Source organism: Lepidochelys kempii, chromosome 4 (genome assembly GCF_965140285.1).
Source record: "Lepidochelys kempii isolate rLepKem1 chromosome 4, rLepKem1.hap1, whole genome shotgun sequence".
In the NCBI taxonomy this organism is placed as follows: Eukaryota; Metazoa; Chordata; order Testudines; family Cheloniidae; genus Lepidochelys; species Lepidochelys kempii.
The window spans coordinates 34,799,859-34,825,437 of NC_136383.1; the positions used below are offsets into that span (position 1 = coordinate 34,799,859).

At 43.5% G+C, this 25,579-nt stretch overlaps 1 protein-coding gene across 16 annotated transcripts in view; it reads right to left on the minus strand.

The window, feature by feature from the left end:
• CAMK2D (calcium/calmodulin dependent protein kinase II delta) overlaps nt 1-25,579 on the minus strand; it is a 271,589-nt gene that overhangs the window by 96,137 nt on the left and 149,873 nt on the right. For all 16 annotated transcript variants that reach the window (XM_073340953.2, XM_073340965.2, XM_073340950.2 and 13 more), the window contains exon 4: nt 11,095-11,149. In XM_073340953.2, coding sequence (XP_073197054.1) covers nt 11,095-11,149 — 55 coding nt within the window. The remainder of the gene's footprint in view (nt 1-11,094; nt 11,150-25,579) is intronic.

The following is a 25,579-nucleotide window of genomic DNA, read 5'->3' on the forward strand; positions in this document are numbered from 1 at the left end:
AAATACATTATATTGATTTCATTCCAAGATTAAGCAGAAGGAAGAGTTGATAGTGTGGAAATCTTTATTTAGATATAAATATCTACAGCAGTTGCAAAGGAGATATAGAAAATTATTGGCAATGTAAGTTTCCTGTATTAAAATGTCCTGTTCTATGTAATTTGCTACAGTGTTAAAGTCCTTATTTAAATGGTTTTTGTTTTCCACAACGATTAATATTCTCGAACACAAAATATTAATGGGTAAAAAATGGGTATAACTGTTTTTCAGTCAATTCCTCAGCAGAAACTCATGTCATGAGAGGTTTTGGTTTTTTTTAAAGCGTATCAGTATGACAAAAATAGAAATGTAATGATAGTTACAAAGTATACAACACTGTGAACTTCAGCTTGGCATTCACATTAGCTTGATATTGCATTTGTGATTGGTCCTGCTTTGAGCAGGGGGTTGGACTAGATGACCTCCTGAGGTCCCTTCCAACCCTGATATTCTATGATTCACACAGGAACTCTCTGAAGAGGCAAGGATAGAATGCAGTTCTCCAGGGCAGCACTGAACTGCTTTAACCATGAGACCACTCTTTCTCTTCCTGCAATCCCTGCCTCACTCACTAGAAACCTTCCAACTTCTGCAACAGATGAAGCTGGGGGTCCCACAGACCACAGCCTCATTCACTGAACAAGACTGATTTGCCTCCAGAGCATGTCCATTGTGTGCACTGAATGAGGCTGTGGTCTTGTGGAAAAAAATAGTACATGATCATGTAATTAAGCACGACCTCATATAATGTACACACACAAGGTGGCTGAATTAGGTAGAGTTCCACAGGCAACCTTAATTTTGGCATTTCCTAACTTTTGAGTGCTTGACTTTGCAATGTTAACATTCTATTAACACAGGTTTTTTGGGTATAATTTCCCACGTTTTAAAAACACGAACTGAAAATACAGAAATTCCATCATATAGTATATGGACATCAGTAGCTTCCGCTGCACAGAGCTGTGCCACTTAAAGGTAATAGAGTAACCGATAGCAGTAGCAGGCTGTATTACTTTATGTGGATCAGCACTAGAGGGGGACGAGACATGCGCTTTGCCAGTGGTTTCACAGACATTTGTCAACAGCAGAGGAATAGTGAGACTCAGGCATCTTGGGTTCCATTCCAGATTCTGGTGGGGCATGTGCTCTAGTGGGCACAGATCCTTCTACCCATTCCCCTCAAGATTGGTTCCTTCTATCCTGTCCTCTCCAACCAGTTCCTGTCTGAGTCCTGTTTCTTCCCTGCTCCTGGCTCCTCACCCAGTGCCATTCTCCTAACTTAACTAGTCCTAGTCTCCACTGGTAAGGTTTGTCATCCCAGCCCCAGTCGCCTTGCTGAGGAAGCCCTATTTTCACCCATCTGAACTCCCTGTTCTGATTCCAACCTCCCTCACTTCCAGTTTTCTTGTCCAGCCATTCTCAGATCCCATCCCACTTCCCAGCTCCTCATCTGATCTCTCTCTCTCCCACCTGCCTCCAATGCCTGTCCCCATGAATCTCATCCCCACTGGCTTCCACTCCAACATCCATCCCTGGGCTCCTCATCCAACCTCAGTGTACTTCCCCCAACTCCTTGTCCTAGTCTCCTTGCCCATCCAAGCTCAGTTTCAACAATTCTCAATGACAAGTCCCAGTTTCCCTCCCCCAGGCCAGCCTCTAAGTCCCAGGATCTCCAGACCCACCCTCAAATCCAGTTGGTCTGTCCCCTCTGCATTTGAGCCAGGCAGCTTCCTCCTCCACGCTGCCTGGGTTCACCAGGGGCATCAGTGAAAATACAGGAGAGTGAAAATACAGGAGAGAGAGTCTCACTGCACTCAGTTCTGGTGCATGGTCCCAGCCTGGCCAGCAGCAGCCCTGGCTGGAGCATATCCAACAAGCATGGATTCAGGGAAATTAATTAAAAAGCTCTAGCAAGTGTCTACTGAGCATGTGCAAACTGAAATTTTTCAAAGGCGAATACTATGGCCAAACTTGCCTGGATTGCCACAGGGATGGCAAAAGACACATCCCTACCACTAAGGCCCTCATTCCTTCAAAATTTCAAGTATCTGCTTCAAAGCATGGAGGCACTAGAGTTTCTCAAACAAAAATAAAAGGTTGCCAGAATTTTTTAAACATGAACACCACAACATATTTTCCCCTAGTCTCATTTTCAGAAATATCTGAACTGTTTTGTCTAAAATTCTCCCTCAAAATTCATCTTGAGGTAGACTCCCAGCATGGAAAATTTCAGCCTGAATGGTTCAAGTTCGGCAAAATTATCAGCAACTGAAAACAGGATCTTTTAACTTGAAGTGTCGGGCAACCTTAATGACAGGTGACACTACCAGTCCCATCTATAATACAGTATTCAATTGTGAAAGTAGAATGAATTATATTGAAATTATAATTAATTAAAGAAATGCTGCTTGAAAGGTTTGTTGAAATATAGTTGTCAGGAAGAGAAACATTAAGGAGTGTGAGACAATGGGTCCTCATACTAATTAACTTAGAGCTCCTACTGAGCTAGGAGATTGGTAAATGTTAGTTTGCAAATAAGATATGTATATATATTTGTCAGTTTCTTCTTCCTTTTGTCTCTTATGTTAAATTGGCTTTCCCTTATCTGTTTAAATAAGTTAGCTTGAGCTTTGGCAAGAGGCTCACACATATCTGGGTGCATTGGCAAAGCACTTTGCTAATAAACAGAGTGGTCTGATAAATTTGTGAGTCTTGAATCTGACTTTGACAATTTGGAGGTTCCACTGAGATGGCAACCGTCTTCACTGGGGCCGTGTGACTCCTGACCATTCTTAGGATGCCGTGGCAAGCCGGCAGCTGGGCATTTGGCCCAAGCAGTCCTCCGCCAGAACGGAAGGGTGCATGACCACAGTGAAGTCTATGCCATCCAACCTGTTGGTTTCCACTCTGTTCTGGTAGGGATCCTGGGATCGGACATCAGGAATCTGGTCAGGTAATTATTTCTGTGTTTTGTCCGGACTGAGGACTGTCTTGTCTCTGTGTCTATCCGTCCTCCCTGTGGTGTGTTTGAGTCTGGGCACCGTCTCCATCCGGGGATCGGCTGACCAAAGGGTTTCTGTCCCCACGGTCTGAGTGAGTGAAATCTGAACAATCGCAGCCGCACCGCGCCTTGGGTAAAACCCTTGGTGAGAAAGCAAGGGCGATTGAGGCAGTAGCCTGTGGGCTCCCTTTGTGTTTTGCACCGGGCATCACTCTGAGGAACCCGACTTTCCTTCTTGTGTGATTGGTGTGTGAAGTCCTCCTGTATGGGTAACCAGACATCCAAGTCGGGACAGTTCCCTAAAGGAACACCGGCTCATTTTATGTATTTTAGGAAGGGTCCGGACTCCTGTAAATTTCTGGAAAAATGGTCTAGGCTAACTCAGGAGAATCCCAAAATTCAGTGGCCACTGTTAGGATCTTGGGACACAGACCGAGTAGACGTCTTAAAAGACAAACTCGGCCAACCTAAAACTAAACTGGCAAAAGGAGAGGTCGATTGTTTCATGCAGTGGTGGGAAGAGGCAAATCATAGGTGGACAGAATCAAAACTTGCCTCTCTCAAAGATTCAAACGATAAGTTAAAAGCTTTATTAGAAGCCTTCTCTCTCGCTGCCAGACCGAGCGCTCCCCTTTATCCCATTCTCCGAGAAAACCAGGATTGATCCCATCTCCCTTCATACTCCCATCTCATTGTGGGAAAGGACGAAGAAAACCCCTTATTAAATTCCGGGGAAGAAGATGAGGAAGATGCATTAATTGGCCTGGCATCTTTGTATCGGATCAATAGGCGGTCACAACAACTCCCAAGGGTCTCCAGTTCAGACCAGTCCAGATCGTCCAATACCACCCAGGCCCATTCCTCCGGTACCACTCAGACCCGTAAAGAAAAACCCCCCATTCCCCCGAAACCCTCCAGTCTGCCTGACCTCTCTGTTTTTCCCCATACATACGAAGATAGCCTGGACACTGACTGGGCCCAACGCTTACGCTCTGGCTCTAAACCTATCCAGGCTCCCCTCCAAATCCTGCCTACTGGGGGCCAACAAGAGGGTCCCACTTGGAGCTATAAACCCTGGACTCGTACAGAGCTCCTTTCAATTGTAAAAGGCTTTCCAAAGCCCCTGGAAAATCCTACCACATTTGCAGAGGAATTTTTGTTAGTGTGCGACACCTATGAACCCTCTGAGGCAGACCTCCTGCAGCTGTGCAAGCTACTTGTAACCCCTAGCGAGCATGAAAAATGGCTCACAGCAGCCAACTGGCCCATCAGTGAGCGCCATTCAACTTTACCAGACACGGTCCTGACACTGAATACCGGAAAAAGTGTAAAGACTGAGCTAAAAACCTACATGAGGCCATCCCTCGAGTATGGACTTCAAAAACAAACTGGACAGCCACACATTGCTGTAAACAGCGACAGGGAGAAAGTCCGGGTGACTATTGCACCTGACTGACTGATGTTTTTCTGCAACATTCTGGTATACAGCAACCGGGTGAAAATGGGAAGGGCGCCCTGGCTCATGCGTATGTTAATGGCCTCCTACCTGCTATTGGCAATATGCTAAAGCGAATAAGTGTTGGGTGGGAAACTGAAACCATGGATAAATTACAATCAGTGGCAGAACACTGCCATCGCACTGTAAAGGGAAAGGAGGAACAATCTTCCCAAAAGTTAATGGCCCTGCAAATACAGCATTATTCAGGGAAAGGTAAACAGTACCGGGGAGGTGGATGTGGTCACGGGAGGGGCCGTGGAACAGGATTTTCAGGTTTTGGAGGTGTTTATAATTACTGTAAACAACCCGGACATTGGAAAAACAAGTGTCCGCGTTGGCCTAATAGCTCTGTAAACAACCAGCTAGACCCCCCTGTCGGCACAGCCCGACAGTCCCCAGACTTACTTTGTCCCACAGCAATGATAGAACACCAGGGAACCTCAGGAAATTTTAGTTCCTTTACTACCTCTCACTCCCACGGGTGAATGTGTTTGGGCTATTAATGATCTTTCTCTCCCTTTCCTTGTTGATACGGGAGCTTCGCTCTCTGCAGTTCGTACTGCCGACCTGCCTGAGGTTTCCCGCTCCGAAAAAACCATATCCGCTGTGGGCATTACGGGAGTCCCAACCCCTTATCCCCTTTCAAAACCTCTACCAGTCCAGGTTGGTCCCCTTTCCGCGGACCATGCATTCCTCCTCTCAGATTCCACTCTGGTGAACCTTTTGGGTCGGGACCTGTTATGTAAACTTGGCTGTACCATCTACTGTTCCCCAGATGGTGTCTACTTACAAATCCCCCAGTCCTCTCTGAGTGATTCTGTAGCCTCCCTGCTGTCTGAAACTCCCCTTTCCGCTCCGGTCCCCTGCTGCCCATTGGTCCCGTCCCTTGAACACCTAATTTCACAGGTCCCATCCTCTCTGTGGCCAACCGACCCGTCTGAAGTGGGCTGTTTACATACTGACCCCGTCTGCATTATTGTTGATTCCTCCAAACCTCTGCCTCGCCTGTCTCAATACCCTTTAAACCCCGAAGCAGAGGCTGAAATTGCTCCAGTCATGACCGCCCTGTGGGAACAAGACATTATTATCCCCTGCTCAAGCCCCTGTAACACCCCTATCCTCCCAGTTCGAAAAGCTGATGGTAAATTGTGGTGGTTTGTTCAGGATCTTCGGGCCATTAACCGCATTGTCATACCCGCCTTTCCCGTTGTCCCTAACCCAGCTACGATTCTGGCTTCTATCCCACCAGATGCAACTCATTTTACTGTTGTTGATTTGTGCTCTGCTTTCTTTTCTGTCCCGGTTCACCCTAACTCCCAGTTCCTGTTTGCCTTTTCTTACAAGGGGCAACAGTACATATGGACCATACTGCCCCAGGGGTATACTGAAAGCCCGTCATATTTTTCCCAAGCTTTAGCCCGAGACCTTGCTGACCTTGTTTTCCTGTCCAGGTCCACACTAGTCCAATATGTAGATGATCTACTCCTCTGTTCCCCTTCATTGTCTGCCTCTGAAACTGACTCTTTAGTGCTCCTTACTGCCCTAGCAAATAAGGGTCACAAAGCTTCTCGCTCTAAACTCTGTCAAGCTTCTGTCACATACCTTGGCTTTCTCCTCTCCCACGGTTCCCGTGCACTTTCTCCCACCCGCGTCCAAGCTATCCTTAGGTTTCCCCGACCCCGCTCCCCACGCCAGGTCCGGAAGATTTTAGGCATGGCTGGATTTTGCAGACAATGGATTCCCCAATATGCCTCCCTTGCAAAACCTCTCCAGAAACTCACTCGATTCTCTGTGCCTGACCCCATGCCGTGGCCCCCCCGAGGCCAATTCTGCCTTTGTTTCCCTCAAACAGGGTTTGGCTTCTGCCCCTGCCTTAGGGCTGCCTGACTATTCTAAGCCTTTTACCCTTTTCTGCCACGAACAATCTGGGTGTGCACTTGGAGTTCTCACTCAGATGCACGGAGAAAAGAACCGCCCAGTGGCTTATTTCTCTGCCACTTTAGACCCTGTTGCCCAAGGCTTACCCCCCTGCCTGCGTGCTGTGGCTGCTGCAGCGCGCCTAGTCGAAATATCTGATTCCCTTGTTCTCCGCTCTCCTCTTACCCTCCTGGTCCCTCACTCTGTAGAAACTCTCCTGCTACAACGTAACACAGGCCATCTCTCCTCCGCCCACCTTACCAGGTACGAACTTTTACTACTATCAGCTTCATATATCACCGTAAAGTGTTGTTCTCAGTTAAACCCTGCCACTCTCCTTCCTTTGTCTAATGACGGTGATCCCCACGACTGCCTTGCAACTGTCTGATGTCACCGTCCCACGCTCTGACCTTTCTGATGTCCCTCTCCCTAACTCTGACCTCGTTTTATTTACTAGATGGTTCCTGTTTTCGAGATGACCAAGGTCGTCTCCTTGCAGGATACACTGTAGTTTCAGTCTCTGAAACCCTGGAGGCTGCGCCTTTACCTTCTGTAACCTCAGCACAAGTCGCTGAATTAGTTGCACTCACCCGTGCCTGCTTTTTGGCGGGGGGACACTCCGCCACCATTTACACTGACTTCCGCTATGCTTTTGGGGTTGTACATGACTTTGGTACCCTCTGGCAAACTCAGGGTTTCCTTACCTCTGCCGGTACCCCTATTAAAAATGGGCCCTACATCACTGCCCTCCTGTATGCAGTTTTACTTCCGTCTGCCCTAGCTATTGTTAAGTGTCCTGGCCACTCAATGGCGGATACTGATGTTGCTAAGGGTAACGCATTTGCTGACGCCTCTGCTAAACATGCTGCTGCCATAGAACCTTCCCCAGATGCATTTCTAGGTTCCCTTTCTGTTTCTATACTACTGCCGTCCCTCACTGACCTCACCCTGCTCCAAGACTCTGCCCCCGTAACTGAGAAAGAATCCTGGGTTGCCCAAGGTTGCTTTCTACATTCCGATTCTCTTTGGCGCTCACCTACTGGCGCCTTTATAGCCCCCTTTTCACTCTACCCGTCTCTGGCCGCCCTGCTACACGGTATTTCGCATGTCGGAAAGGAGGGGATGGTCTCTGCTGTAACTAAGACAGGATGGTGGGCCCCCCATTTTAGCTCTTTTGCAGCCCGCCACTGTGCAGCCTGTACCATTTGCCAAAGCCATAATATTGGTAAACCTGTAAAAGTGGCCCAGGGGTTCCGGGGCCTGCCTCAAGCACCGTTCTTGCATTGGCAACTTGATTTTGTACAAATGCCTAAGTGTCAACAATATGAATTTATATTGGTTATGGTATGTTTATTCTCTGGTTGGATTGAAGCCTTTCCTTGTCGCAAGACTGACTCACTGTCTGTTGCCAAATGTTTGTTAAATCATATTATGCCTGCCAAGGGAATTCCTGCTACTCTGTCCAGTGATCGGGGTACACATTTTACTGGACAACTTGTTCAACACCTGGACCTTATATTGCATATCAAACACCTGTTGCACTGTCCCTACCACCCACAGAGTGCAGGTGCAGTTGAAAGACGAAATGGTGTACTTAAGAATAAGCTTGCTAAAATTTGTGACTCTACAGGATTAAGCTGGCCAGTAGCCTTACCATTAGCCTTTATGGACATGAGATCCACTCCATCCCAAAGGCATAAATTAAGTCCCTTTGAAATTGTTATGGGACGCCCTATGAGAGCTACTACTACCATTATTCCCGTTCCAGATTTGAACTTGACTCACAGTGTGCTCCTTCAGCATTGCAAGGGACTAATGCAAGCTGTAAGTCACTTCCATTCACAGGTTCGAGCCGCCTGGCCCACGGAACCCACCTCCGACGCGTGCCACAACCTCGAGCCAGGTGACTGGGTCTATGTACGGCGCCATCATCGAAAGCATGCCTTGGAGCCCCGGTGGAAGGGTCCTCATCAGGTACTGCTTACTACACAGACAGCTGTTAAACTATCTGGCATCGCAGCATGGATACATGCTTCACGGTGTAAGAAGGCACCATCCCCAGAGAACCAGTCATCACCTCAGGATAACGCAGAGTCAATTTTGACTCTAGAAGAAGACGTAGAGGAACAGTCTGCAATACCTTACAATCTACGCTCTCGTAAGGGTTGCCAGAAGCAGACGAACAACAACAACAACAACAAAAAAGCAGTAGCGACCCTAGCGCCTACTGCCTGGTGGGCATAAAACCATGACTGCGGTTCCCTCAGTTGAGGTTGTCAGAACCAGAAGAGCCTTGCCTCCAACATGCGCCTCTGCCTGTTCCTCGGCTGCTGGTATCTTACGGTCTGGGGAGACCACGATGACAATTCTTTTATCCAGCAGCAGGTGTGGATAGCTCAGACCCTTAATATTTCTAATTGCTGGGTCTGCAGCCACATCCCAGCCCACTCTCAAACTGGTGTTCCTGTCCTGGCTATCCCACTCAAGTCTCCAGAACTCACTGGAGGGCCTCGTCCGTTTAACAAAATATGGAACAGCAATGACACTTGGGAAGCGGTGGGAATAAATGCATCTAAATGGATAAGTGTGGTGGAGGGAAAAGGTCATTGGTGTTGGGTGTGTAATGGGACAGGGCTGGATCTGGGGAAAAGCCGTTGCCTTCAGCATATTGTGGCTAATGGTGTATGGGATTATTCAAACAAAACTAAAAAGTGGCGGGCCGGGTATGGAGATGTGAATTTTTTCTCAACCTGGGATCAAACAGAGAAATCAATCTCATGTTCCCCCTACAGTAACCTTAGTGAAAACAATACACTCTTTCAATATCATGCAAATAACACCACTCCTCGTAAGAAGAATTACCCTGTACCCTTTGGGGGATACTACTCCTCCTTTGCAAACACCTATGTGACAAATGGGTGCAACCGACCCTTCCCGGCCTTAATAGGCCATCATTGGGTGTGTGGGAACAGAGCTTATACCACACTACCAGCTAATTGGTCAGGAATCTGTTATCCCGCCCAACTCTTCCCACAATTCCGAGTGCTAGGAACCTTCCCTCGAGAACGCCTCCGCAATTTCAGGCGAAAAAGAAGGGACTTAACAGATGCCCAATGGTATGTAAATAACATAAGCCCCTTAACCTGGGAAGAGGCCATTGGCGGTTCCTTAATACCATTAGGGGGAGTAATACACCATGCAAAAAGGCTCCTAAGGTTACAAGCAGTAGTTGAAATAATGGCAAATGAAACCGGAGAAAGTTTAAGAGCCCTGGCCAAAGAAATGGGGGCAATCCGACAGATGGCCCTCCAAAACCATCACGCATTGGACAGAGTGCTGGCGGCAAAAGGAGGGACTTGTGCTCTCACTGGAAAAGACTGCTGTGTGTATAAACCAGACAACACCAATGGATCATGCTAGCCACTTAGAACAAATTCCCCACGAAGAGCCAAGTTCTTTATGGAAGTGGCTAAGTAACCTTTTCAATTTCTCTGGCGTAGGAAACTGGTTGTTTCAGGGAGCCCTAACTCTCTTGTTTGGAATCTTAATAATTTTTGTATGTTTTCAGTTACTTTCCTGTTGTATCCAAAATTGTGTCAGGCATGCTACACAGATAGCTGCCCCAAACCAGAGTGCTACTTTGATGGTTTTAAATATCACTGATGAACAAAGAGATAAAGAACGATTGATATGTGGAACCCAGTCATTGTTGGTCATTGTGTAGCTTGACCAAAAGGAGGGATTGTGAAAGTAGAATGAATTATATTGAAATTATAATTCATTAAAGAAATGCTGCTTGAAAGGTTTGTTGAAATATAGTTGTCAGGAAGAGAAACATTAAGGAGTGTGAGACAATGGGTCCTCAAACTAATTAACTTAGAGCTCCTACTGAGCTAGGAGATTGGTAAAGATTAGTATGCAAATAAGATATGTATGTATATTTGTCAGTTTCTTCTTCCTTTTGTCTCTTATGTTAAATTGGCTTTCCCTTATCTGTCTAAATAAGTTAGCTTGAGCTTTGGCAGGAGGCTCGCACATATCTGGGTGCATTGGCAAAGCGCTTTGCTAACAAACAGAGTGGTCTGACAAATTTGTGAGTCTTGAATCTGACTTTGACACAATGTACAGAACCAATAACATTTATTATATGACTAGTATATTACACATTATACATTTATAGTAATTGTAAAATCCACAGATAGTAATCACAGGATGGGCTAGTTTGCTCTGAGATAATGAGAAAATCCTTTACTAAATTTCAAGAAGAAAATCCTTTAGTAAACTTGCTAAAAGTCAAATTTAAAATAAACAGAACTTTAAGCAGCTACCACTATGGGGAAAAAAATCACAACTGTGATTAATAACTTCAAAACGTATAGCAGTTTGGTGTTAGTTTAAGCTGATATTCAAAATACACTGAGGAGGGTTTTTCAACATTTGGATATGCAAAGCTTTGCACATGCTGTTATCACAGTGACATATACAAGTCAGATGTGTACACACAACTGATCAGTTATGCATCATCCTGGCCATGTGCATGCACATCATTTTATGAGTTTATTTTTGCCCCTAAAAATTTTGAACATCAGGTCTCCGGTGTGTTTTTTGTTATACAAGCATACACAAGGCATATACTTACAAATCAAAGACTAAGTAATGGAATCCTTCTTCTGATATGCTGTCATGAAGCCGCACTATTAAAAGAAGAAAAAAAAGAAACAGATTTATCTCACATGGCTCTCTGTTTTTTCCACTCTACCCCAGGTTTTTTGGTTGGCTAGTGTTGTGTTGTTCTTCCACCCTCTCCCCCCAACCCTTTCTCGAGTTGTTCTTTTTTGCTTAGGGCTTTTCTTTTTGAGGCGATAACAAACAAAACCATCTATATAATTCTGTACTTATTTCTAGGGGTGTCCGTGTTATGGCAGAGAAGCACTCTGTGATCAATTCCTATCCTCCCTCCCCACTTTGCCTCTGCCCTTAGTGTGCGATAGAATTTCTGCAAACACCATCTGAAAATATATTACATTAATATTAATGCCAACCAACTAGTTCCTTTCCCTTGACAAATACTCTCTGACCACCAGTCTTTGAAATAAGAGTGTACAAAGGTTCCCAACTGCTGAACTTCAACTGTGTTAGATACATGGTACTAGTAATAAGGGTTATTTTCTCAAAACCATTAACCAGGAATGTACTGTAAAAATAGTTAAGTGTCAACTAATGCTAGATTTCAGAAGAACAAATTATTCTAACATTGTTTTAACAATTAAAATGTTCAATAAGCAGACACAAATATATGCTAGGGGACTATAACCGGCTGAGAAACAAGAAAGCATTCTTTTGCAGGCTTCATTGTGACTAAATCAACAGCATTTGACTACATAAGAGAGAGATGAATTTAAAAAAACAAACAAACCCACACACTTCAGTTAATATTTTGAAGCACTGGCTTTATGGAAGTAGAAAGTAGCCAATGTTAAAAACAAAACTGTTGCCTATGCAGATAATTTATTGTGTTGTTCTTGTCAGTTTCTCAAAGTCTAGCTAAATTAACTGCCAACAGTTTCAGCCCAACCCTCATTTAAAATGTCCAAACAAATGATCTGATTTAAGAAATAAGTAATTGCACTCTACAACACACCAATCCTACCAAATAGAAATACAACACATTTTCCTTTCCAAAGCCACATTTTTGTTCAGTATAAATATTTTTGCTCTTGAGGTACTAATGGAGCACTCTTCTGAATGAAAAGGGTACGGCTTGGTTTGAACTCATTTTCTCTCTGCCTTTCTAAACAGAAAAGCGAAGAGACTACAGAGATCACCACTGCCACTGAAGACTCTGCAACATTGGTGGGTACGTCTTAATGCAATAAAAGACCTGAGGCATGGCCACAGTTGGCCCAAGTTAGCTGACTTGGGCTCATGGGGCTTGGGCTGTGAGGCTATAAAATCAGTGTAAACCTTTGAACTTGGGATGAAGCCCGGGCTCTGAGACCCCGCAAGGGGGTTGGGTCTCGGTTGACCTGGGCTCAAAGACTCAGCGCCATGTTTTTTTTAATTGCAGTGCAGGCATACCCTGTGATACATATTGCAGCTTTTCACAGGCTGACACTGCCACCCAAAAGACACTGAACCTGAAGTCCCCCAAATGATATTTGCAACATAGAGCAGCACAGCTAATCTTCTTCTTCAGAACTCACTGCTACCAAGTATGATTCAGAACAAGAGCTTTGTTGGATTAAAAAAGGGATTAGATCTATGGATCCCAGAACACCCAGACGTGTTATTTATTGGTAAAGATTAACAAACAAAACAAAATAAAATTTTGGAAGGTACAGATGCTTCAGAGTATAAGCCAAATTCTAACTAATGAGGTTTATGAATAATTTTTCACTTTATGTTGGGTTCAAATGAATTATTTTTTATAAAGCAGTGATTACTAGGCAAAGTGGGTGAAAAATTATATTTGAAGAACTATCCTGCAAAAAAGCTAATATCCTCTTAAGCTATAATTTTATGTGTGCATTCTCCTCCTGTAAGTTAACAGGAAACAAGAACAAACTTGTGACAACAAATCAGGTAGCTGAGGATATGCTGTAGTTCCTCAGAAATACATCTGGTTCAAAGCTAGTTCACGTGCCCTACAAAGACTCTTTAGCCATAATACTAAGACAAGCATACAAAAAAGAAAGATAATTGGTAGAATTATAACATGATCTGATTATAATGTTATCCCCCCTAATAATTATAGAGTATATAAGTATAACGTGTTCTCTCCGTTTTCATAGAAATCAATATTATATTTTGCTGACAGGCTGTCCTTTTGTGTGTGGAAGGGGTTAGGGGATGAGGAAAAGTTGCTACAGTAAGAGGAAGGATTTTGGATATGGAGCATCCTTCAATATATTATATTTACCCTATTCTGTCATGTTTTCTCTATGATACTATTATTTATTTATTTTACTGCACCCAAAATTGTGCTAGGTGCTTCACAGCAGACAAAAAGAGACGTGATCTGTGCCAGAAAAGTGTTTACATTCGAAGGATTCTACGAACACCTATACAGATTAACAACTTTACACACACACGAAGAATCCCACTGAACTTACTGGAACCCTTCACACAAGTAAAGTTATTTATGTGCAAAAGTATTTGCAGGATTCTTAGCTGGGACTAGCAAGGGTGACAAGTAGGCAGTAGATGGGGTGCAAATGCATAAAGACCACAAATGTGGTCAGTCATACAGTTGCAGTGCAGCCTTATGCACATTGTGACGGGTTGGATCACAGACACCCCCTGGGAGCTGCCACCTCATGCGCCAAGACTACTTCTGCCCCTGCTTTCCCTGCCAGCTTAGGACTCCAGCACCCTGTCTTGCTGAGCCAGACACGCCAGTTTGCTCCAGCACAGACCCAGGGTCTGATCCATGGACCCGAAAGCTACAGCCTTGATTGAAAGCAACTTAAGAAGTGTTCCTGTCCTTGACACTCAGATGCCCAACTCCCAATGCGGTCCAAACCCTAAATAAATCTGTTTTACCCTGTATAAAGCTTATACAGGGTAAACTCAAATTGTTCACCCTCTATAGAGAGATATGCACAGCTGTTTGCCTCCACCCCCAGGTATTATTAATTAACCCAGAGTATGTATTAAGTAAAAAGTGATTTTATTAAATACAAAAAGTAGGATTTAAAGTGGTTCCAGGTAGTAACAGACAGAACAAAGTGAATTACAAAGCAAAATAAAACAAAACATGCAAGTCCAAGTCTAGTACAGTAATAAAACTGAATACAGATAAAATCCTCACCCAGTAAGCTTCCTTTTACAGACTAGTCTCCTTCTAGCCTTGGTCCAGCAATCACTCACATCCCCTGTAGTTACTGTCCTTTGTTCCAGTTTCTTCCCGCTTCCCCTGAAAATAAACAAACCTGTATCCCTCCACTGGCTCCCAATATCCCCACTTAGACTTCTCAGTCTGTCTCTCTCATATTGTCTATTCCTCCTACCTGTTTTCCGCCTCAGACACAAGTGATGAAGGGCTACAAGTGAGTAGGCAAAGTACTGGCAGATCATGGAGTTCAAATCTATTCCAGGACTCAATAGTAGCAGTGGAGGAATGTAGCAGTAGAGGAAGTAAAAGGGAAGGAAGTACACACCAACTGTACCCACCAGAGCTCAGGCAGATTTCCAGGCATCTACAGATCAGACAGCCAGGACAACCAAGAGGATTAGTTTCAGCAATGTCTGGGGAAATGATGGGTCAGCAGGACAACCCTCCCATAAAATCACCTTGAGGAGTGAAATCCTGAAAACTTTGAGATTCCTAAAAGACGAGATAGGACCAGAGGAGAGTGGAGGGATGAGGAGCCTGGGAATGAGAGTATACTTCTAATTTCCTTCATGCTATTCACTAATCCACAGTACTCTACTGGTTAAAGAGGTGCATGTAAAATTTTATATAATTTTTTTTCTGTTCAGGAACCCTTCCAAAACCATTTACCTTCCTTCAAATTAATTTGAAGACACACATGGGTCCACCAAATACTATTTTTCATTAATTTCTGCCAAAATACCTTAGAAAGGATTTCTAGAAGAATGAACTAGTGTGACAGTCTGTACCCTTATGTTCACCCTTTCTACAAGACTATGATAAATTTTGTACAAAGTATGCCTTGTGAGGTATCGTTTTAAAACTCAATCTGCTGAACATTATTGTCCTGGTAAAATGTGTGGGGCAACATTGTATGTAAAGTTTATCTAAACCAGTGTGTATTTGGACTCAAGTGTTTGGGAAACTCTATTTGAGATAGCAAGGTGTGTGCATACCATTTTCTATTAATGAAATGACAGACTTTATATGCACTTGTGTTGTCCAGGAAGGTGCTGGGCAGTACAAGATGCACATTTCTGGGGGAAAATATGGGACTGGGAATTTGCTGGAATCGTTCTATAATATAATTAAAGATGGCTGGCTGAAACACTCTTGAAGTATAGCTGGGAGTAACTTACACGCTGGAGGCTGTATGAGAGCAGGCCAGGAGTGGTTGCTCTCACAGCAAAGCAGTGTAAAAGGCATCCCATGTTGGAGAACTGAGGGGACACAACTGTTCAACAGTCCAGATCGTACCCTGGGTAATGTCACAGCTAGTCAACTGCAGAATCTTTTAAATTGTGTTACCATCTAAATCACATTGCAGAAGAACTGTGAAACAATTACGTGTTTTTAATTATTAATTATTATTATTATTACTTAAAATGATGTGACAATTTCCTAAGCTAATTTCTCTACAATAAACTGTATTGGCTTTAATGGTTCAATGAACAATGACAACATTGTTCACAGAGCCAAATATAGACTCAGGCTACCCCAAAACCACTTTGGATTCAGAGACTAAGGGTACGTCTTCACTACCCACCGGCTCGGCGGGTAGTGATCTATCGGGGATCAATTTATTGCGTCTCGTCTAGACGTGATAAATCGATCCCTGAATCGACACCTATACTCCACCTCAGCAGGAGGGGTAAGCGGAGTCGACGGGAGAGCCATCGCAGTCGATTCGCCGCCGTGAGGACAGCCAGGTAACTTGAACCAAGATACTTCGACTTCAGCTATGCGAATAGTGTAGTGGAAGTTGTGTATCTTAGTTCGAACACCCCCCCCCCAGTGTAGCCCAGGCCTAAATTTATTGAGCAACCACGAGAAGGAGGATTTTCAGATTTCCCCAGATGATAGCTTAATATATTAAATAATATTTCCATGCATATAAGAAATTTTTAAATAGAGAAATCAAATAAACATGACTTTTTCCTTAGTAACATTTTGCTTTAGGAAACATCTTGTGTTTATACAATACTAAAGAGAAAACCAGTTGTTGGCTGACTCTCTGCCCAGAACTTCTGCTGAATCAGAAAAGCCAAGTCTGTAGGTCCAAATCAGAATGAATGGATAGTTTGGCTGGTTCTGCAAACTAAGTGTTTCTTGCTCCAGATGCATTGCTTGCCATGAACGGTGTATACACAGAAGATGCTCCAGTAACACACATCTATTCATTCATAGCCAATGCAAGAACATAAGAACTAAAATTATAAACGTAAATTACGTAAAGAACGTAAATTATAAAACTAAATATTTTTAATATCCATTATAACACCAACAGTACAAAAAACAGGAGGAAACATAGTTTGGATATTAAAGTCTGCTTATTTTTCATCTTCCAGCTCCTCACATCGGCTTGAGTTTTTCAAAGTACCTTTATGGCCCATAGTTATTTCTGTTTGTTATTTACTGTGACCCAATGCTCTGCCTCTTTAAGAGCCAGGGACCTGGGGCCAGCCATCATTGTTTGTTTATCTGAAGCAACTGAAGAGGAGACAGGTATTCTCTCTAAAGAACTGGGCTGTCAGTAAGGAAGGAGAAAGCAGGAGCAGTTGGAGGTTTCTTCGGAGAGATTTCCAGAGTCCCCCGGAAGGAGAACTGGTGGGAACCTGCTGAGAAAAAGGGGCTTTCTGGGAGCACACAAAGAAGAATTTGGAGTCTTTATTTTCTGACCTCACACTTGGTAAAGCAACCCCCATCCTTTCATGTATTTATACCTTCTCCTGTATTTTCACTCCATGCATCTGATGAAGTGGGTTCTAACCTATGAAAGGTTAAGCCCAAAAAAATTTGTTAGTCTCTAAGGTGCCATAAGGACTCCTCGTTTTTTCTCTTAATAAATTACCCTAAATTACCCCCAAACAAATGTGTTACTGAAATGAGGAGTTTATTCTTTCAATGGACAATCACATCCTTCAAGAATTCACAATTTGATAGGAACAATAAAGTCAGACAGTAGATTAGTTCACCAAAAAGTTCCCTTCTATAAAGAAAAATAATCACATCTAAAAAGTGGTGCCTAGATTTATTTTTGTCATACTGTTAAACAAAATTATCAGAGTATGTGGAACAGAGAACAGTGATAAAGTGCATATCTGAAAGACAATCACTTTGAAAAAAAATCCATTCATTTTTAGCTTCTGATAATACCAATAACAATGAAAGAAATACTTTGATTTGCCTCACAAATTGAGAGACTAAAAAGGTGCTTTGTGAGTCACATTCTTCTTGTATTTTAAATTGATAGCTAATTATCTCCTATATTCCAGTCTCCTATATCCAAGCCAGACCTCTCTTCTGATAACTGCTTATCAAAATTCATTTTTGTTAGCCAAAAATCACTAAGATAAGAAACTAGTGCCCCACATAAAAGAAATTTGAACTCAACCTTCACCTGAACGACTTTATTTTAAACCTAGTATGTGCTACAGTTAGTTCTCTGTAACAGACTTCAGACATCCAGAACACTAAAATGCAGGCACACTGTCACAGGTCAGGGCAATTGTGCCTGCATTCCCTATCAGTGGCCCAGCAAGGGCACCCGCTATGTTCCTCAGCTATTGCTTCTCTTGAGTGGAGACTAGTGTCCCTGTGCCTTCTGACTGGGGTATTTCCAGGCTGCACAGTTCCCAACCTTGTCTTCACTGTGTATTTCCCCGCACAGGCAGGTTGCTCAAGGATATATGCTTACTTTCTCTTTAGAGAGGGATATAACGGGTGCAATTGCTACAGATATGTTAGTGCACAGACTTCCTATGCAAGCCTACTTTATTATTAAGGTACAAAGCATTACAGAGAAAAAACAGTAAAAATATTAAATATCCTACACAAGTATCCTACACATGTATCCTACATAAGCTTACCAGAAGAACACTAACCCTAACATGGTTTCTGGCAGGACAAGTCATTCCACCCTCCAACCTAGTGGAGTCTTTGTGATTTCCAGTTCATCACAGCTTCAGCTCAAAAAAAGCACACTCAGAACATGTTTAGTTGACCCTTTTATACAGATCCAGGGGTTTCTGATCTGGAGTTTCCAGAAGCAGGTAATTGGTACACAACGGGTCTCTCCTTCTCCAGCACTTATCTTCAAAAGGTTGGCTTTGGAGGGGAGAATTTGCATTCCCTTTACCCCAAGGTACTTCAGACATATTGTTCCAAAAAGACCTTTGAAGGTCTTAATATCTTTCAGAGATTGCATTAATCTTGTCTTCCTGCTAAAGAAGTTCCATACACTCTCACAATAGTACATAAACATTTGCATTTATAATTCAATGTACTCCAAAGGTATTAACCCTAATTCAATAAGATTTTAACTTAATTCAATAAAGTTCATTCAGGATATTGTCAGTTTGCCAAACACATCACAGAGAGGAGCAGCACTTGTTAAGACTGAATGAAATATATACTATGTGCCATAGACAATGAAAGTGTGTCAGTGAAACTGCAGAGGCCCCTCCTACTAAAGAAGATGCTCTAAAACTTCTCCAGTCACCTTGTTTATTAATACAGCATGGAAGGGAATTAATAGGAGTTCAATTACATTGCAATACTTCCAGCCTTATTTTAAATGTGGAGATAAAAAAATAAGAATCAGGATCCCTGGAGTCCCCGCTGTTGCCCATCCCAGGGTGTGTCGCTTACCAGCCATGAGCGTAGATCAGTGAAATTAAAGCTCTAACTTGAATTAGTGTATTACTAGAAAGGCACACACACATTCATCAGTAATGAACATGGAGCTGTAAAAGACCAAGAAGGCAAAGTATGTTTGTTGGAAACCCCCAGCCATTTCCTTAAAGAGTATTGTACATTCCTTCCTGTATCTAGGACAGGGGTGGGCAAACTACAGCCTGGGGGCCACATCCGGCCCTCCAGATGTTTTAATCTGGCCCTCGAGCTCCCACCAGGGAGTGGGGTGGGGGCTTGCCATGCTCCGCACGGCTCCCAGAAACAGTGGCATGTCCTCCTTCCGGCTCGTACATGTAGGGGCAGCCAGGGGGTTCTGCACGCTGCCCCTGCCCCAATCGCCGGCCCCGCAGCTCCAATTGGCTACGAACTTCGGCCAATGGGAGCTGCAGGGCCAGCACCTGTGGACAAGGCAGAATACAAAGGTGCCTGGTCGCGCCTCCGCCTAGGAGCCAGAGAGGGACATGCCACTGCTTGCAGGAGCTGCTTGAGGTAAGCGCCACCCAGCACCTGTATCCCTGATCTCCTCATGCACCACAACCCGCTACCCCAGCCCTGATCCCCCTCCCGCCCTCCGAACCCCTTGGTCCCAGCCTGGAGCACCTTCCTGCACCCTGAACTCCTCATCTCCAGCCCCACCCCAGAGCTTGCATCCCCAGCTGGAGCCCTCACCCCCTCCCGCACCCCAACCCCCAATTTCGTGAACATTCATGGCTCGCCATACAATTTCCATACACAGATGTGGTCCTTGGGCCAAAAAGTTTGTCCACCCCGATCTAGGAAGTGTGATATAAGTTTTTTTTTTAAAGCTACCAATGCTCTCCTTTTTCACCATTCCCAACAGCATGCCAGGGAAAATAAACATACAAAAACCCAAACCCAGAGATTTCTACTGTCTAATAACTTAATTTCTTTTTAATTTTTTTCAGGGTTGCACTCTTAATATAAGGAATATAATAACAAGGAGTCCGGCGGCACCTTAAAGACTAACAGATTTATTTGAGCATAAGCTTTCGTGGGTAAAAACCCCACTTCTTCAGATGCATGGAATGAAAATTACAGATGCAGACATAAATATACTAACACATGAAGAGAAGGGAGTTACCTCACAAGTGAAGAACCAGTGTTGACAGGGACAATTTGATCAGGGTGGATGTAGTCCACTCCCAATAATAGATGAGGAGGTGTCAATTCCAGGAGAGGCAAAACTGCTTTTGTAATGAGCCAGCCACTCCCAGTTCCTATTCAAGCCAAAATTAATGGTGTTAAATTTGCAAATGAATTTTAGTTTTGCTGTTTCTCTTTGAAGTCTGTTTCTGAAGTTTTTTTTGTTCAAGTATAGCTACTTTCAAATCTGTTATAGAATGTCCAGGAAGATTGAAGTCTTCTCCTACTGGTTTTTATATGTTATCATTCCTGATGTCCGATTTGTGTCCATTTATTCTTTTGAGTACAGACTGTCCGATTTGGCCAATGTACATGGCAGAGGGGCACTGCTGGCACATGATGGCATATATAACATTAGTAGACGTGCAGGTGAATGGGCCTCTGATGGTCTGGCAGATGTGGTTGGGTCCTCTGATGGTGTCGCTAGAGTAGATATGGGGACAGAGTAGGCAACAAGGTTTGCTACAGGGATTGGTTCCTGGGTTAGTGTTTCTGTGTTGTGGTGTGTAGTTGCTGGTGTGTATTTGCTTCAGGTTGGAGAGCAGTCTATAAGCGAGGACTGGTGTGCCTCCCAAGATCTGGGAGAGTGAGGGATCATTTTTCAGGATAGGTTGTAGATTGTTGATAATGTGCTGGAGAGGTTTTAGCTGCAGGCTGTATGTGATGGCCATTGGTGTTCTGTTATTTTCCTTGTTGGGCCTGTCCTGTAGTAGGTGATTTCTGGGTACCCGTCTCGCTCTGTCAATGTTTCCTCACTTCCCCAGGTGGGTATTGCAGTTTTAAGAATGCTTGATAAAGATCTTGTAGGTGTTTGTCTCTGTCTGAGGGATTGGAGCAAATTCGGTTGTATCTTAGGGCATTGTAGTTTCCTCAGAAAGTCGGTGGTGTCTCGAAGATAGCTAGGAGTGCTGGTTGCATAGGGTCTGAGGAGAGTTCAAATAACCAGATAATCCTGCTGTAAGAGTGCCGATGCCTGAGATGATGGGGCATCCAGGGTTTCCAGGTTTATGGATCTTGGGTAGCAGATAGAATACCCCTGGTCGGGGCTCTGAGGGTGTGTCCGTGTAGATTTGTTCCCGTGCTGTAGCAGGGGGTTTCTTGAGCAGATGGCGTAGTTTCTTTTGGTACTCCTCAGTGGGGTCAGAGGATAGTGGCCTGTAGAATGTGGTGTTGGAGAGTTGCCTGGCAGCCTCCTGTTCATAATCTGACCTGTTCATTATGACTACAGCACCTCCTTTGTCAGCCCCTTTGATTATAATGTCAGAGTTGTTTCTGAGGCTGTGGATGGTGTTGCATTCTGTATGGCTGAGGTTATGGGGCAAGTGATGCTGTTTGTTTACAATTTCAGCCTGTGCACGTCTGTGGAAGCACTCTGTGTAGAAGTCCAGTCTGTCATTTTGACCATCAGGAGGTGTCCATGCAGAATTCTTCTTCTTCTTGTAGTGTTGGTAGGAGGGTTCCTGTGGGTCAGTGCACTGTTCAGTGGTGTGTTGAAAATATTCCTTAAGTTGGAGACGACGAAAGTAGGCTTCCAGATCACCACAGAACTGTTTCATGTTCGTGGGGGTGGTGGGGCAGAAAGAGTCCCCAGATAGGACAGACACTTCCACGGGGCTAAGTGTGTGGTTGGATAGATTAACAATATTGTGAGGTGAGTTGAGGGTACCACTGTTGTAGCCCCCTGTGGCATGTAGGAGTTTACACAGTTTACTGTCCTTTTTCCTCTGTAGAGAAGTGAAGTGTGCATTGTAAATGGCTTGTCTCGTTTTTGTAAAGTCCAGCCACGTGTAAGTTGTTTTGAAGGTTGGTTTTGTGTGAGAGTCTCCTGTTTTGAGAGCTCATTCTTGATCTTCTCCTCTGCTGTACATGATGCTGATCAGGTGGTTCCTCAGTTTCTTTGAGAGTGTGTGTCTCTCACCATAGTCAGTGTAGTATGTCAATTGCAATGGATTTTTTACCTTCAGTCCATTTGCTATGATGTCCATCTGTTTGCACTTAGAGAGGAAGATGATGTCTGTCTGTATCTGTGCAAGTTTTTTGTTGAGGTTGATGGACTTCCACTCCAAACGGCTAAATTTAGTGCCTTGCATGGTGACAAGTATGCATGGAGTGAAAATTATAGATACAGGCATCATGCATCTGAAGAAGTGGAGGCTTTACTCATGAAACCTTATGCTCAAATAAATCTTTTAGTTTTAAGGTGCCACCGGACTCCTTGTTGTTTTTGTGGATACAGATTAACACAGCTACCCCCTGATACTTGTCACTATTAATATAAGCTCAAATCATTCCACAAATGACCACCTTTCAATCAACGAGCAAGTAACAAGCTGTTGGATTTGGAATTATGAGATAAGCCAGTGCAATACTCCTCTCATTCATCAGAGATTTGGCTTTTGAAATCATTTCAAAACCTAAGATCAGTATTCTGGGGCATTACCTGGCCTATATCACTTGGTCTGTTACATTTCAAATAGTTGCTTAAAAACAATTTCAGGTCCCCTAGTCCACAGACAAAGATTGATCCAGATTCAGTGGATCTGGTTTTGCTAGGGAAGGAAAGCTTTGGTGTGTCTCTATGCCCCCAGGACTCAAAACTGTACCATGGAGACTCCTCTCTAGAATCACCATGGCATGACTCTTCTCCCTACCAAATGCATTTGGGAAGAGAAAGTCTCCTCAGCACAGCCAGCATGAAACAACACAGCAGCAGTTGCAGCAATGCCAGGGCTTGTCTACACCACGAAGCTTTTAGTGACAGCCTTGTCACAATGTCAGCATGTGTAAATGCTCTTTGTCGGCACTTTTGCAGACAAAATACTTCCAGCCCCGCAAGCGCTGCTGACAAAGCTGCGTTCACGCTGCCACTTTGCTGTGGCAAAACTTTTATATTTCAGGTGTGCGTGTGTGGGGGGGGGGGGCTTTTTCAAGTACTTGTGAAAGACATAAGTTCTGTCAACAACTTGGCAGTGTAGACAGGCCCTCTGAAACAGATGATGACATCAGACTGCTTTAGACAGTTTTCACTCTAGAGTTCTCGCCTCTGTGCTAATTGACTGTTTGCTGCACCCAGCCACCTCCTGCCTCCCCTTTGACACAGTCACTTCACTTCAGCCTCACTCCTGCCCTATGTGCTCCACTTTTTCCTTCAATATCATCTTTTCCTTCCTTTGTCTTTCAGCTCAGCTAAAGCCTCCTAACACAACTGTAGGGCAATACAGTGCCTAGCATACAGAGGCCCCAATTTTGGTCGGGATCAGACACAGCCAAGATGCAAACACATAGCAGCATGTGTGCTGTGGAACAGAGGTGGCAGCTCTCCAGGTTACTGTTGTATAGTTGAGGTAAGATATCTGGCAACTTCCTTACACCACAAAACTGGGGGAAGGGGAGGGGAAGTGCATTAATCACAGATCAGTATCCTCTGGGTTTCACTGGTGACTGGCACTATGGGTGCTGAAACTGGGGGGTGCTGCCACACTCCCTGGCTTGAAGTGGTTCCCATCAAATACAGGGTTTAGAGTTGGGTTCAATGGATCTCAGCAACCTCACTATAAAAATTGTTCCAGCACGACTGACTGGCACTACTCCACTGTGTGTAGGGGAGGATTCCTTCCTCAGCTCAAGCTTCTGAAACCCAGTGAGTACAGTTGAGAAACTTGGCAATACTGTTAAAATAGGGATTTGCCCTTTACAATGTCTTTTTTACTGCCACATCCTGTAATTCCACTCATCTGAGTCCACTAAGGTTTGCTGCTTTCTAATAATACTACTTAGCATTTACAGTAGATAGCGCTTTACAAGCATTAGTTAATGAGGGCCCTTGTCTAAGGGATTTGAGATATTTAGAGGCTAATCTAAATTTAGAGATTAGCTATGGTACAAACGTTCAGGAACAACTGATTTTTGGAAGATATTTACACGTTGATGGTGTAAAATATGGTGATATTTTGTGTATCTAAAATAATCTTCCACCATGCTGAAAAGGTACACATATTGTATACTAAAATATTTACTATTGTTTGCAAAAAGCCATTTATTCTGCAGCACTGCAAATGAACCTATCTTCAGCACTGATGTATGAGAATTGTACAGCATTCAAATTCATTCAAAAGATAAACAACTTTTTATTACAGCACCAGTTCACAGTCATTTGTGTTCACAATTGGATAACAACCCTCTTAAGATGCATATTCACTAGCATAATTAAGAAAAGGCAGCAAAAAATAATTGGGCATTTTAATAATTGGGCAGAATGCATTTGTCCTAGAGGTACTGTATCAGTAAATGATAACTTGTATGAACAAAATTCCACCTATTCTAAAAATACTCAATTGTGACTAACAGCCAAGTCTTGGGGGACATAGGGCTAAATTTCTGTATCCTGAGTAAATGACAGAAATATTTCTACTTAGTCTCCAGCAAATTCTGCACTCAAATTTTAAACTGTTACTCAACAATAACAGAATTATACCACTTTTAAACAAAAATAGTTTTTCACTACATTAACATGGGCAAGAGACTCCTGTGATGCAGACGGAAATACAAAATTATCCCGGCACATAGAATTAGTGGAATTGAACTCATGAAAACAATGTTGGGCCAGATACCCAACTGAGAGTCACTGCTGAATTCTGGCCAGGAATTTCCCAGGTGCATGAGAAGTCTCTGCTGCCATAAAGCTGACAAATGGAAAGCCTGCATCAGACCACCTCTGAAATGTAGGGTGCACATCAGAAAACAGAGGAAAGAGCAAATCGGTTGTGTGGCCTGGAACCCTCTGAGATGCTACATTAATGGTGCAAGTTAAAGCAGCCCCACACCTCTACTCTTCCTAAGATCAGGGAGCCATGACCAGCTCCCTGGCACTCTTGTCTGCACTGAGTGGAGCTTGGCCATAGGACCTCATCTGACCTGATCCACAAGCTGCAAAACGATCTGCTAAAATTTAATTTGATTTGGGAAGACATAACAAATAAATTATGAAATACAGACAGACATTGTGGGATGTCTTATGGTACGTGAGAAGTTTTCAGGGAGAATAGCTGCGACTACCCAGACATTTTTTTCTTCATTTTGTTCAGTACGTTCAGTCTATATCATATAGATACTCACATAGCTTCTGAGAGAACTGCATTCTTAAACCCTTACTCATGTTGAGTAGTACCTTATTTCATTAGAAATCCCACTGAAGTCAGTGGAAACAGAGGGCATAAAATCAATTGTTTAAAAACAAATTAAAAATACAGTTTTTAAAATATAAATCAGATTTTCATTTAAATTAAATACATGTTTTTTAAAATAAAACTATTTAAAATTAAATTTGAAATGATAATCTGAGTTCAGGCCTAAATTTACTACAATCTATTAAAATCATTTAAAGTAAATACAT